Source organism: Solea senegalensis, linkage group LG5 (genome assembly GCF_019176455.1).
Source record: "Solea senegalensis isolate Sse05_10M linkage group LG5, IFAPA_SoseM_1, whole genome shotgun sequence".
NCBI lineage: Eukaryota > Metazoa > Chordata > Actinopteri > Pleuronectiformes > Soleidae > Solea > Solea senegalensis.
In genome coordinates this window covers 16,796,266-16,810,567 of record NC_058025.1, presented here as the reverse complement: position 1 = coordinate 16,810,567, position 14,302 = coordinate 16,796,266, and the positions used below count along the sequence as shown (strand labels likewise).

The window sequence follows — 14,302 nt, the reverse complement described above, 5'->3', positions numbered from 1 at the left end:
ATAGTAATTCAGCATTTTGGAGAAGCACAATCAAGAAAAGTATGTTTTCAACTCAACACATGTTGCCGGAATAAATCAACGCAGGAGGAAAAATCGGCTGTGTTTTTATTCCATACTTTCTTTTTCTTTGCATAATGCAGAGGAGATTAGTAACACCACCTAGGGGAGCAGGGCTTTCTATAATCAAATATCCAGCGGCATGAAGGGCCGAATAACCCTCTCAGTGACACTTCATGACCAACTTCATGTGAAGCTCTGACAAAGTTCGATGTCTCACTCTTCTCTCTTTCCCACAGCAGCCCACGGAATACTTCGACATGGGGATCTTCCTGGCGTTCTTCGTGGTTGTGTCTCTGGTTTGCCTCATCCTGCTCATCAAGATCAAACTCAAGCAGAGGAGAAGCCAGGTTAGTATCCAAATATGGTCATTCAATGTAGAGATGGTGGTGGGAACCAGACTAAACTAAACTTACTCAAACCCTTTACACAAAAACGACACTGCACCGTGCAGTCGTGGGCATCAAGTCAGGTGTCGGCTGCTCTGTCGCCAACTGATTCCTCTCGTGTTGACGCAAAGCCTCTCCGCGAAGGCTCGTGTTATACACCTGAATTAGGATTAGCCTTTAATTAACTCAGACGACAGGTGTAATCCTGCTAATAAACATGTCGTGTTGTTTTTTTAACCATGACGCGTCAAACCAGAGGTGAATTTTTCACACTTTTTGACAAATTTGCAGGATAATTTTGCTTACATGTAAATATTGTATATTTATCTGTGTATTTTCAGAACGGTTAACCTTAGACGTTGAGCAAAAAGGATCATTAGCTTTTGGTTTAGTGAAGGATTCCTTCACTGAGCATAAATCATTCTTGAACAAGGCATTAGCTACTATAAACTACAGAGGGCTGCTTCATACTGTCGTTTTGTGTGTGTCAACTTTGCTTTATTTTTGGCTGCGGCGTTTGTTGTTTTTCATGTCAAAACTCTTTACAGATAAACTGTTGCTTATCAAACGCACACGTAGTCCTCACCCTGTTCCACTTCCCCCCCGCTGCCACAGAGCTCCATGAACAGAATGGCCATACAGGCTCTGGAAAAGATGGAGACTCGCAAGTTCAAGGCGAAAGGAAAGGGCCAGCGTGAGATCAGCTGTGGAGCGTCTGATTCACTGAGCAGCAGCTCCACCTCGGACTGCGCCATCTGTCTGGAGAAGTACATCGATGGGGAGGTAGGAAAAGACGACACTGTTATATACTGCATGTACTCTACAGTTATGCTGTAATTCCTGAATATGTGGGGGTGGGACAAAATATTGATACAGCATTATATTGTCATCAATAGTGGCACCAGTTTTCAATCTTTTAATGTGTTTCGACCATCAAATTCACTCAAACACAGCAATAATGTCTGACTTTTTGTGGCAGCACTTACCACAGCCTTTTGTATCCTTAAGGTAAAATGCAGAATCACCCATGTTAATGTTATAAATCGGGAGATACTTTGCAATTCAAAAAGAATTTCAAAGCCTCTTATACAATCCTGGCCGTCACTGCTATTCTTATATCAGTAATACAAGTGTAATCTTTAATGTTAATTGGCACAATGAGCAATTTACCATAGGAAATGTCCTTTTTGTTTTTTTTCAAATCAAATTCAAACGAATATTCTTGTGGAAATATGGAATTAGATTTGTGTCAATATTTTCAAGCAAGCGCAAAACAGATGGCACAAACACATTAAATCGATATTTCTTTGCAATTTGCGCATTATGACTTTGTTTGCGTCGTGAAAAGTGTTTGTTTGCAGAGACGTAACAGAAAACCGCCATGTGACGGACAAACGCGTCCATCAAACAACATCACGCATAGGTGGACAAGATGTGGGAGGGAAACCTTTTAGCTCGGGCAGTGTTAGTGAGCTCTAGTTCCATGCTCTGCAGACATGAAACATAATGCACTTTCATGGACAATAGAATGGAAGTTCCCCGATGTGCTCAGGGACCACAGTTCTGCAGTCTTCAGTGACGTTGTTTCCGGCGCCTTCTTAGATGTTTGGTGCAGTCTCTCAGAACACCTGGGGAGATAACGGTACCCAGAGTAAACTGGGTGGTGATTGTGCTTCCTGTTTTCCCAGCGTGGCTTTCTTTCATTTTTTAAAGAAGTCATTGTTGAAATATGTATCCTCCACTTGGACTTTGAGGGTTTACTGTAACAGCATTGCTCATCCTCATTCATGGACACTGGAGGGACAAACCCACAGTGCCCAGGGGGACATAGTTGGTACGTGTGCGTCTTCTGTGGTAATGTGTCTCTTCGGTAAGGAGAAGAAAACACAACAAAGCATGGCGCCAGGATTTCACAGAGGAAGTGGCGATATAAAAGGCTGAATGGCATCAAAGGGGTTATTGAGCAGTGAACCAAGCAACAAAAGCTTGGGTGGAAAGCAGCCCAGAGATGAGTCACATTAGGCAAGAGTAAAGTACTTTTGGCACTGAAGGAGCACTCTCTGAGGAAAATAATATTACAATTCATATTAACTGTTCTCCTGCTTTTGTGACTTGAAATTCCTCTGTGTCAATTTTCCATCCGAGTGCAAAGGGTTGCATTCTTTGCCCTCAAGTGTGAGCTTAATGTTTGTTTTGTTCAAGAAAGTGGAGACACTCATCATCCACACTGCATTTTTAACTGCGGTGTAGAGTTTTGTTTTTTGGCATGACGTGAAGTTAGTTCATCAGAGTTTAAAACCTGATCAGACTTGCAAACAAACAGCTCACTTGTTGATTCGGTTTTGCATTGCTGCCATCTCCTGGACATTTAGTCAGCCTCAATTCAATATTTGTTCACCAAAGGACAGAATACGTCTTGTTACACGTCTGCGATCATTTGCAAATACATTCACCAACAACATTTGGTGCATATCTCAGAAATATGGTCTCTATTTATGTACTTTGGGTTTATTCTTCTAAAATATCTCTTTAAACTACACCTCATCAGGACAGAGGACAACTCGAAGTCCATATTGTGTGAGCTTTTTTGACAATGGTTTGAATACAGCAGACATTCTTTCATATTTAACAGTTAGACACGACAACCTTTAATATTGACATGTTAAAAATCATAACTTTAAAGAAACATGTTATAGTGTTGACTAATAATAGCGCTCAGTATGTCAAAGGATAGGTCAAATCAAAACATCTTTTTCTCATCGTTTTTCCCTGTAGGAGCTGCGAGTTATCCCCTGTGCACACAGATTTCATAAAAAGTGTGTCGATCCCTGGCTGCTGCAGCATCACACTTGTCCCCACTGTCGACACAACATCATAGGTGAGTTGCTTTGTTTTCATTTCAAAGAAGAAGATAAAAAAAAAAAAGTCCCAAAGACTTCATTGCACTTTTTATTTGCAAGATTCTGAATGCCCTATTATGTGTCTTCACAGAGCAAAAGAAGGGAAATCCAGGAGCAGTATGCATGGAACCTGGCAACCCAGTCCACAGCCGACAAAGGGTGGTGCTGCCGGTCCATTATCCTGGCAGGGTACACCGAGCTGGCCAGGTGACTGCCTATCCAACCAGAACCAGCATGGATCCGCACGGCAACGCCATCACGGTGCTCACTGTGGACCAGCATCCAGATCCTCAAGGTCTGTACCCACCCCAATCCACGTCTGCCTTTCTCCGGAGCTACCACCCCACACTTCACCTGGACCACTCACTAAACCCCCACCACTGTGGATTAGAGCACCGAGGACCCCCTGCCTACCCAGCACAGCCGCACCACGCTGCTTTTAAGCGACCGAAGTTCCACGGTCGCAACTTTTCACGTGCTGCCTGCTTCTCGCAGTATGAAACTATGTACCAGCACTACTATTTTCAGGGGTTGACTTTCCCTCAACAGCCTGAGGGTGGCCAAGGGCCTGCAGTGGCTGGACACCTTGGTGGAGCAGGGGCCCATAAGGGCCACCACAGCAGGGCTTTTCAGCAGGGGCTGTTATACCCCACAGTGGTACACATGGCACCTGCGTCTTCTTCAAGGATCGGTGACACTGGCAGTGCTTCTGGCTTAAGCTGTTACCATGGCCACCGCTCTGTGTGCAGTGGTTACCTTGCTGACTGTCCTGGTAGTGACAGCAGCAGCAGCAGCTCAGGCCAGTGCCACTGTTCCTCCAGTGACTCCATGTTGGACTGTACCGAGGTCAGCAACCAGGGGGTGTACGGCAGCTGCTCCACCTTCCGCAGCTCACTGAGCAGCGACTACGATCCTTATGTCTACCGGAGTAAGAGTCCATGCAGGGGCTCCGCGGGTGAAGCAGGGGCTGCAGCTTGCACCGCAGTTCCTACTGAGGATTCATCTTCCCATGCTCCCTTGGGACATGACTGTCTCCAGCTCCCTCCTGGGGCTTCGGGATATAATTCCGGGGACCATCTCTCCAACTGCAGTTTGGAGCCCAACTACAGCAGTCGCTCATCACTGGAACCCAGGGAGAACAGCAACACTAGTACTACCTCAGCCGGGGCTCCAGAGGCTGCTGGGGCAGACAGGGTGAAAGGGGCACAGGAGGAGTCGGGGGAGATTGGGGCCGCAGCCTGTAGCTGCTGCTTTGAGGTGCTTCCTCCCAATGTGGAGTGCAAAGGGCAGGACTTGGACCAAGCTGGGCCTCTGGCCTCAGGACGGTGTCGCCAAGGGTTGGAATTTCAGAGCTCCGCCTCAAAGAACTACTTTGCTCCTGAGCACTTATGCCATTCTTCAGAGCAGATGAGCTACGAAGGACTGCCTTGCTGCTTCTACAAAGAGATGAAGGTTCACAGGACCACAGCAGGGTGCTACACTGAGGACTACGCTGTTAATGTGCAGTATGCACATGCAGACTCAGACGCCTGTACAGGACAGGGCTGCTGTGACCTCAACCAGAGAATACCCATAATTCCTGAGGACACAGATTGTGAATTGGGCACAGGGGCAGAGACCAAGAGCAGTTTACTGCCCATTAGTGTCACGGTAGAGGCGGAAGTGGGAACAGGGGAGCGACATGATCCCAGTGAGAGGTACTTCACCTCAGGACAGTTTAGAGGTCAGTCATACCCTCAGGACGAGGAGACCAGGGCTTTGTTCCACCCTCATCTCTCTGCCAGCCCCACTGTGTTGGGAAGCAGTACTACAACAAATGAGGGAGGTCTGGGTATATGAACCTGAACCCAGAGAGAAGGGACAGTCAAAAGTATATGTATTTGTTACCGAATCAGTCAGTCAGTCATTCGTTGAAACCCTCAGTTGCCTTGTTCTAACCCTTGCTCTTTGAGCACTGAATGTTATCATCTTAGATTGTGTGGATTTCTACTGAAGTGGCCAGTCATTTCTAGATCTAGAGAATCAAGTTCATTCCTGTGGCCGCAAACGTCTCCGTGTCAAACTGTGCTACCATATAGCACTGAGACAACGAGTTTTTTTTTGAAACTGGAAGTAGAATGAGGTTGGTATTGGCATCGTTTTGGAGACTGTGTGCTACCATCAAGGGTTAGTGACCCCCTTTTTAGTCTCCATCTTTTGTACGAGATCTATCTACACGTATACATTTCAGTATATGTGGGCACATGAATACTGACTGCCTATAAAGCTTCAACCACCAACTCAAACAGGTTGTATGGACATAGCTATACCAAAACAGAAAGACATGATTGTTTTTAGTGTTTTTTACATTTATCAAGAGCAGGGAAGTGGGCCTTCCTAAGCATTGGTGACCCTCATTTCTCTGAGGAGAGGAAGCTATATATATACATACATATATAGATATATATATATATGTATATATATATATATATATATATACATATATATATGAATATATCTATATCTATATATTCATATAGATATAGATATATATGAATATATATATATGTATATGTGTATATCTATATATATAGATATATACATATATCTATATATAAAAGAAAAATGCAAACAAATGTGAATGCAAGGCTGACACTGGTCTCTCTTAAAAACTATACAGAATCTGGTTTATGCATTGCATTTCTGTCCAGTAGTGGCCTACCTGTACGAGACGTGCCAGAGCAACATGAAAGCCTTACGCTGGTAAGCTATGTGTAGCAATATCTAAAGACACTGCACTGCTTTTGGTTTAAACTCCAGACCAAAGTGACAGTGATGTGAGGTAAACCGATTTTTCAAGAGTAGAGTGTAGCACTTCACCTCTTGTTTGGAAGCCCTTAAGAGCATACTATTTGCTGTCACTTACTTATTTCCTCAATGAGGCTATTATACATATATATATGTATATATATATATATATATATATATATAAATATATATATCTTTAAAAAGAAATAAAAAAAGATCTTGCATGTATCAAAAGGCCAAAGGAAAGTAGCAGGAAAAGACTCAGATTTCATAAGGGTTTCTTATTGTACTGTGACTATTTTTTATTTTTTTTTTAAATGTAGTTATACATAACACAATGTATCAATTTGAATCATATGATGCCGTGCATAATACATATTCGCGATATCAGTGCTTGTCATTAATGCCTTTCTGTTTGTCCAGCAGACTGTTTTTATACTGTTTCTATGAAATATACACATTCAACACGGAGGGAAACCTTTTGAAATAACTCTATTTATAAGTTAACCCAGTGCTGTAATCAAGTAAGAATCTAATCTTGCCTTTTGTATAGAGATATGTACCTACTGCAAATATAACATTTTGGGGTACTTGAGTCACTATTTAATTTTTTTTTTGTTATTGTTTCTAGCACTTAAGAAGATTAAAATGTGTACAAAAATTAATATTTTTAATTTTTTAAAAATAATTATTTTCTGTCATTACCATTACAAATGTTTAAAGGCTAGAAATCAATCTGTATATTTCTGTACCTGTATAGCAAAACACATTTCATAAATGGAAAATATGTTCTCTGAATATTTATTTACTAATATATTTATCTGTAAGCCATGTCTTATGTTCAGAGTGTATAAACGTTTTGAGTTATATGGTTGCTTTTTATCTTGAGAGAAAAAAATCACTAACATGAGACTTTGTAAATACATGGTTAATTGCACACAAGACGATTAAATCTCTGACCAAAAAACTGATTTTAAAACTTTAGTACCATACAGTTTTGTAATTAAAGTGTACAAAGATCTGTAAAATATACAGTTTTATTCAAGTAACCCATGTTGTTGTATTTTCCTTTCCATTTCTTGCAGCTTATTTCTGCCAAAAGTTGGTCTTTGTAGTAGTTTTATCGTTGGTAGCAATCATTATTTTTGGCTTTTACACTTTTTATAGTCAAACTGATGTGATATGTTTTAAAATGTTGCACCTGGGTAAAGAAATCAGTTAATTGTGGTTTTAAACTTCTTTATAGGCCAAAATGAACAGACATGTTAAACAAAGAAACATTTTGTTTTAAATATTTGCAAAAATGCAAAAACATTCAACCACTATAATAATATTTCCAATGCTTTTTAATGACAAAACCTATTTTCACAGTTCTGGAAATACGTACTTAATAATCACGGACCAAGATGTTACATATATATATATATATATAAAAAATAATAATAATAATAATCAGTTGTACTCAAATTGCTTGAGTCACTCCACAGATACAATGAAAACATAGTTGTGAGAACTGTAGTTACAGTCACTAGTGACATTGGCAAATACATCCACCAACCAGTGATTTTCTGTCACTGTGCAGTGCCGTCTGCAGAGAGAATCCCTGGGGCATCGTGTTCTAAGAACTCTCACAGGCAGAGACGCCTGAAACATAAAGCCAGTCTTTTTGCAGATACATTTGTTTCATATTGCGTCTCACAGCTTGAATCCAGAGTGTAGAGCCACAACTCCACCAGTCAAGTTGAAATACTTCACACAGTAGAAACCAGCGTCCTCAATCATATATTTGAATTCCTCCTGCAGAGGAAAAAACAGCAAATTAAGAACAGAAAATACGAATAAAAATATTTTCCGTAACTTAATAATAGCTACAGAAATAATGTAACAAGATCATATCTAGGGGTGGGAGTCACAGAGTACCTCAGGATATGATACATGGTCCACGATACCACGATTCTGTGATAATCAACTATTGCAAGACAATCATTTAGCGATACATCACGATATCTGTCTAACTGAAGAAAACAAAATATCTGTGAAAAGTCAAAAGTGCCGGATTTCTCTTTTCATTCACAACATCGAGAACAACGTACATAAAGTTTGTGTATTGAACGTGAACGTAGCATCTCTTGACGAAGCTTTCTCCGTCATTATCCCGCTGTAAACGCTCTCTTCAGCCAGCTAATTTACGCTCACGTTTTCCTCATTTATTTGAGCAGGACATCAACTACCGATTAAATATCGATAGTAGTAGTATTAAAATTTGCCCTGGCATATGAAAACAAAGATTTTCTCACCTGATCAGGGAACTTGCGGATACTTTCCACCAGATACTGGTAGGACTTCCAGTCTCCAGCAATCACCTCTCCCAAAACTGGGATCAGCTGGAAACTGTATGCATCATAAATCCTGAAAAATGACACCAAAAAGACTTATAAGCCAAACACATTCATTAAGTCAAACTATGTTAAGTCAAACTATTTTATTGCATATGCAAGGATAGGATAGGATATACATTTGTGAATTTCTACCACTAAAACATTATTTTTTAATGAAATCCTTGAACTGCTGTTTCTTTTTCCTGTAGCACTAAAAGGCTCCACCACTGAGGGGCAATGTCGACTGAGTTGCTGTACAATCTAAATCCAGAAGAGGGCAGTGTTGGTCCAAATCACAAAAACCAAGTGATTGCTGGTTAATAATGCTTGTTAGATTGGTCTGCATGACTGCATGAGGTTTCACCTAATTTAGTGGCAACCAGCTGTCACTTCCTGAGAAATGAGAAATAATTAAGAAATCTTTCAAAAACCTGTTTGAAACTAGAAATGTTATTTTTATTTATTTGGCAAATAAACTAAATTCACTTTTCTTTTTTTACCCAAATGTGAGCTGGCTCACTGGGCTTCTCCCTGAGAAGTCAGACATTAATCAATCATCTGTTCCTGAATGCAATACATATAATTTGACATCTTAATCAAGAAATAATACTGTGTTTTTTTATTTTTTCAGGGTTTTTTGTAAAACAGTTTGGAAAAAAAATGTCCTCCCTTCTCAAGGTTTTCCAGCAGATCATCAAACAGGTAACGACAGTTAATTCAAACTTGTCTAACTGAGCACGTTGTGGAGTTAATAATAGATATTTACACAGAGACATCCATCATGATGTAATGCTTCTTCTCACCTTGCAAGCACAGGATTTGTCACTTTGCTGAACTCCAAACACATGAACCTGCCACCAGGCTTGAGGACCCGTAGTGCCTCTTGTAGTGCCTGAAAAGAAAAGGAAAAAAAATCAATCATTTGTCAACAGGTTAGACCATCAATGTAAAATGAAGCATCAATCACAATTATAATAAGCATATTGGATTTTTTTGTTAACATTATTTGCACTTAGAGAGTGCCTTTTGGGGTTTGTTTGTATTTGGAAAACAAAAGAAAACAAACTAAGGACAGAAAATAATACTAGAGAAATACTTGGAATAATGAATAATGCTCAAAAGCCACATTCATGATTATTAGTGTTATATTATACTTCAAATTGTTTAGATTTCTTTTATAATGCTGAAAGATGTTAGACGTGAATTCAATCATTTACATCAAATGTTTGACTTTATTATGAAAGTTACAGATCAATCGTGTTGTTTGCCGGGCTGATGTTTCTAAGAGCTGTAGTACGCATCCTGGCTTCAGTGGAAACAGTTGTCTGCTCGGTTACCTGATCTATGCGAGTGACGTTGCGAATGCCAAAGGCGATGGTGTAAATATCAAACTGGTCATCATCAAAGGGCAGCTCCTCTGCATCCCCCACAACCCACGACAGACCTGAGACACATCAACACACACAGACGTTCCAGTTATTAATAGCATATATAATAACTAATGATACAAACACACACGTTTAATACAAATAGCTCTGGCTCATAATCGTGCAGAAGTTCACACACTTTACTTTTCAATGAAATTGTATGTGTATAGCGCATAACATACATCATGTTTTACAATTTTACAAGGTAAGGTCATGACCTTTCTGCTCCTCCAGCCAATGCTGAAATCACTGAGCAGTTAAGCCACACCTGAGCTCAGCCCATTTCACTGAATACACCCAAGATCACGTTACTTTCCTCGTCTTACCTTCTCTTGTCTTGCCTTTAATCATTTTTGGGAAGTATTACTCATCTCAGTCAATCTCTGTCAAAGTCATCTCTGTCGTAAACGGCTGCATGGATTATTGCACTAAATGTTACGAAATATGCTGGAGGCATAAGACCAGAGCAACAATATCACTCTGTTGGTGTCTAATTATCAGTATTATTAATGTTTACAGTCATTCTTTCTAAATGACCACATGAACTCATTCACATGCTCTGTTCCAGATTGTAGACAGAAAGAACTAACGTGTGGAACATGGATGTCACTTTTTCCACAAATGAAGTTCAAACAAATATCTAATGACCCGCTATTCGTTAAAATATATTCACTGTGTGTTTGTACACAGGTATTTACGAGACAGCGCACCGTGAGATACAGTTATACTTCTCTCTCCCCGGAAGCGTGTCATGTCTATTGTCACTTCCGCTGCCCTCTGCTTCACTTTGGTCATTACACTCTTTTCTTTTTATAACCTTCCCCACAAACTCACAAACCACAGTTGCGCAGGAAAAGATAAACTCTGATCGAGTAAAAGTGCGCTAAGCGGATCATTGAAATCGACCTGGATTTTATCACGATCACTAATCACGTATCGTATAATCGCCCAGTCCTAGTCTGTGGCCATATGAACATGCTTTGCTCACTACAATGTCCTAATTTGTCTAGAAGTTTTGTTTTTCACAACCAAAAACCATACCAGCACTGATGCCCTTGCCGTCTGCTTTCTCCTTGCCCACTTTAAGCATCTCCTTGTTGATGTCACAGACCACAGCCCTGGATTCCTGGTGTCCTCCTTCGTCAATTGTTGGGTAGCTGTTGGAAATTTCCTGCCACGACTGCAACTGCATGGACCGCACCTCTCGCCGCCTTTTCTGTTCTTGTTGAGTACGAACATAATCCAGGAAACGGAAGGCAATATCACCTACAAGGGAGGAGAATCAAAAACACATATATATTTATAAGTGTAACACGCCAGAGAGGGAATTCTGTCCAGTGCGCACAAGCTGCTTCACCTGTTCCACCCGCCACATCCAGGAGTTGGGCACCAGGCTGTGGGTGCATGGCGTGCAGAAGCATGTCCTTCCACAGTCGATGAATCCCAAGACTCATGGCATCGTTCATGATGTCGTACTTTTGGGCTACGTTTTCAAACACCTTATACACTGAAAACACAAAGAGAAAGACAGTTTAGGGCCCATGTTACTGGTTTCCTTCTGATATGTGGACATACTGAGATAACTTACTGAGGTTTTCATGCCCTCATGTTTTGTCTTCCTGTGTTCATGTTTTGTCATTTTTACAAAACAAGTTTAAGTTTTTTTTTTTTGTAAAAAATGTAAAATTAGGTTTCATGTGGCAAAACGAAATACAAGTACTACAATTTTAAATGGTACATACATACAAGTGTATTACTGCATGTTTATACAAGAAATACAAGAAATCTTGGACAACAATAATCAGTGAAAAAGTTGCTGGTACGATATTGAGTGAAATGTTACGCAACTGGCTTATAGAAAACAATAAAAGTATTAAGTTTGGTACAACATTGATTTAAACCCTTTTTATATATACACATGGCATTCATGGTGGGGGGCACATGCCCTAAAAACGCTGCATGCTAAAGTGCACTTTTGAGTCACAAGATGCACACTAAAGTACTCTACCGGGTGCCATTAAAAGGGAGGGAAGTATACATTTAAAAGAATTATTGTTTCTAAAGGAGTGCCTTTCTAGTGGAGAAAAGTGACCTTTAAGATGCCCTTCCAATCAGAAAGGGTTCCCTACTGTCCCTACATGACAGTGTCCCAAAGAGTACTGTATAGTAAATAACCATCTTAGTGACATAAAGTGATGCTGTGCTATAAAGGATGTTCCTGCCCCACCAGTGCACCACTAGGTGCCCTTTTAATTTCTTTCAAATGTCTGTGCACGCCACTGATAGGGTCTATGATATAAACTCACAACATAAGGCGGAAGGAAATCACTGCTTAAAGTTTAGAGGTCTTGTGGGACATACATGTCATGTCCCGTACCATACAGTATGAGCCGAATTGTTGAGCAAACCCTTGACATGCAAATTATATAAAAAGTATGTCTCTTAAGGTGTTAAGTTTAGTGTTAAATGTAATTGTTTGTCAGTGGAGTTCTTCGTGCTGGGCTGTTGTGAAGCAAAGCGCAAGCTCCGCCGGCAGCAGTTTCTCTGCTGTCGCTCACCTCTCTTCGCTTTATCGTCCTCCGACACCGTTTCGAAGCCAAAATGTGTATTTCTGTCATCGCTAAAACTGCGACAAAACAACGGCTCCCAGTGACAATGTGAGCGCGATAAAACGGCTGCTCTGCTGACAGCGACATTCCTGTGCGAGAGACGGATCAGCCTCCGGACCAACAGTCCCATGGACACCGCCATGTTCCCTGAGCGCATCATTTAAACGTCATTATATCGTCATTCATGTGCGACAGGTTTGAGAAAAATAAGAAGGTACAAGAACGAACTGTTATTTTAGTCTCACATTTGTTTACACTCGAAAATAGTTACGTTATTAAGTTAGTTTTTTTTATTTACTCATACTATTATAAATGACATGAATAAGTTGAGCTAGTCATCATAGATTTATCCCTGGTTTGACACTTGTTTGTGTTACACTTTTATTCTTACAGTCCAACCAAATTGTTCTCTTTGTTTCGTAATTTAAGGCCAATAGACCTTGCTTACATAAACGTATACCCTGTTTTTGAGTTAAAATTAAATTAAATAATTAATTATTTTTGACTATTTGAATTATCATAGAGTGGCATAAAGTCAAAGCTTAATGAGAATGTTGTTTTTGACATAAACACACCTGTTGTCCTCTGGGGTCGAAATTGGCCCCATGTGGATTGCCTGTCATTAAAAGAACATACAGTGAAAACTTCAGCCAATTCTGTGTTACACCTTTAATGCAAACACTTCATTTAATCTTTGTTCCATTTGGAATTTTAGCTCAATGAGACCTCATGTGCATAAACGTTTACCTTGTTTTAGAGTAAAAATAAACAAAATCATCAAGTATTCTGACTAGTCAACAATCAGAGTCACGTGTGTTGATCAATAATCACAGACTGATATAAGTTAAAATTGAGTTAGAATGCTATTTTTAAACCACTTAAATTTCAAGTGTCTTTGTTGACTACCTACATAGCCCTTTAAATAAAATTAAATAATTATAACCCTGACCCCAAGGATAACGCAAGGGTTAAATAAATTGATTTGACCATGATAATTCACTAATACATACAGTATACACACTATAATCTGGCTTTCAATGCTGTATCATTGCACTTGTCTGTGTATATCATTTTTATAAAATGGTAGTGTAAAAAAAAAACTTTTTTAATTATCTGAAAATTTAAAAACAATATTGTGATAATCAAGTAATTGAGAATTCTGCTGCAGTATTTAGTCTTGTTTTTTTACTGTTTATGTATTCTTGTGTAGAAGGTTTTCATTGTGCCTTGTCTTAACTGTAGGTATCTAGCTGTGTAGTGAATATTATGAAATATTTAAATGTAAATAAACTGATCTTTTTTAAGAAAGTAAAATAAGCCTTGTTTCTTACAAGAACATTTATCTTGGCAAGCAAGTAATGGCCTAGAAAAAAGAATCAACACCTGCTCCTGCTGGTGTGTACTGAGGATACGATAAATCCAATCTCAAAATTCACAATAATTGATTGTTGTGTGTAAATACAAGACATTTTAAGGTATAACTTTAAAGTCGGGTAAGTGAAGAAAATGAAGGCTGATTTCTCACAAATTGTGAGAAAGAAAATGTGGGAGCTGCTGAAAGCATCCTGACGCTCTATCATCTACCGTTCTTGAAAAATGACAACTTTTAAAAGATGCTGTTTTCTCTGTTTCTCTGTTTGGGAGAAGCACACTAAACTATGACATTTGTGTCAAATTTTGAACAACACACTAAACTATGATTTTTTGTCACATTTGGACGACATATTTAAACTATTAAATTTTTGTCAAATTTTG

At 39.6% G+C, this 14,302-nt stretch overlaps 2 protein-coding genes across 3 annotated transcripts in view; one reads left to right on the top strand and one right to left on the bottom strand.

Moving 5' to 3' along the window:
• Positions 1 to 5,685, top strand: part of znrf3 (zinc and ring finger 3) — a 64,045-nt gene extending 58,360 nt beyond the window's left edge. Inside the window, exons 5-8 of one of the 2 annotated variants that reach the window (XM_044027000.1) lie at positions 300 to 407; positions 1,062 to 1,229; positions 3,222 to 3,324; positions 3,438 to 5,685. In XM_044027000.1, the coding sequence (XP_043882935.1) occupies positions 300 to 407; positions 1,062 to 1,229; positions 3,222 to 3,324; positions 3,438 to 5,185 (2,127 nt within the window). In that variant the 3' untranslated portion in view covers positions 5,186 to 5,685. Of the gene's footprint in view, positions 1 to 296; positions 408 to 1,061; positions 1,230 to 3,221; positions 3,325 to 3,437 lie in introns of both variants that reach the window. The other variant, XM_044026999.1, reaches the window with a different exon arrangement.
• A 1,469-nt stretch (positions 5,686 to 7,154) lies between these two features.
• On the bottom strand, positions 7,155 to 12,727 carry coq5 (coenzyme Q5, methyltransferase). Its single transcript, XM_044025183.1, has 7 exons — positions 12,497 to 12,727; positions 11,296 to 11,445; positions 10,980 to 11,204; positions 9,849 to 9,955; positions 9,315 to 9,403; positions 8,431 to 8,542; positions 7,155 to 7,930 (listed from the first exon to the last, which is right to left on the bottom strand). Exons 1-7 carry the CDS (start codon positions 12,705 to 12,707, stop codon positions 7,829 to 7,831), a joined length of 996 nt encoding a protein of 331 aa, XP_043881118.1. The 5' UTR covers positions 12,708 to 12,727; the 3' UTR covers positions 7,155 to 7,828.
• Between the last annotated feature and the right edge of the window lie 1,575 nt (positions 12,728 to 14,302).

Excerpts from the sequence above, each read along its gene's own strand:
- coq5 (XM_044025183.1), bottom strand. The coding sequence starts at position 12,707 with ATGATGCGCTCAGGGAACATGGCGGTGTCCATGGGACTGTTGGTCCGG. Across the intron at positions 9,404-9,848 it reads ACGTCACTCGCATAGATCAG|GCACTACAAGAGGCACTACG; the intron begins GTAACCGAGCAG and ends TTTTCTTTTCAG. Across the intron at positions 8,543-9,314 it reads ACAAATCCTGTGCTTGCAAG|GATTTATGATGCATACAGTT; the intron begins GTGAGAAGAAGC and ends GTCATTTTTCAG.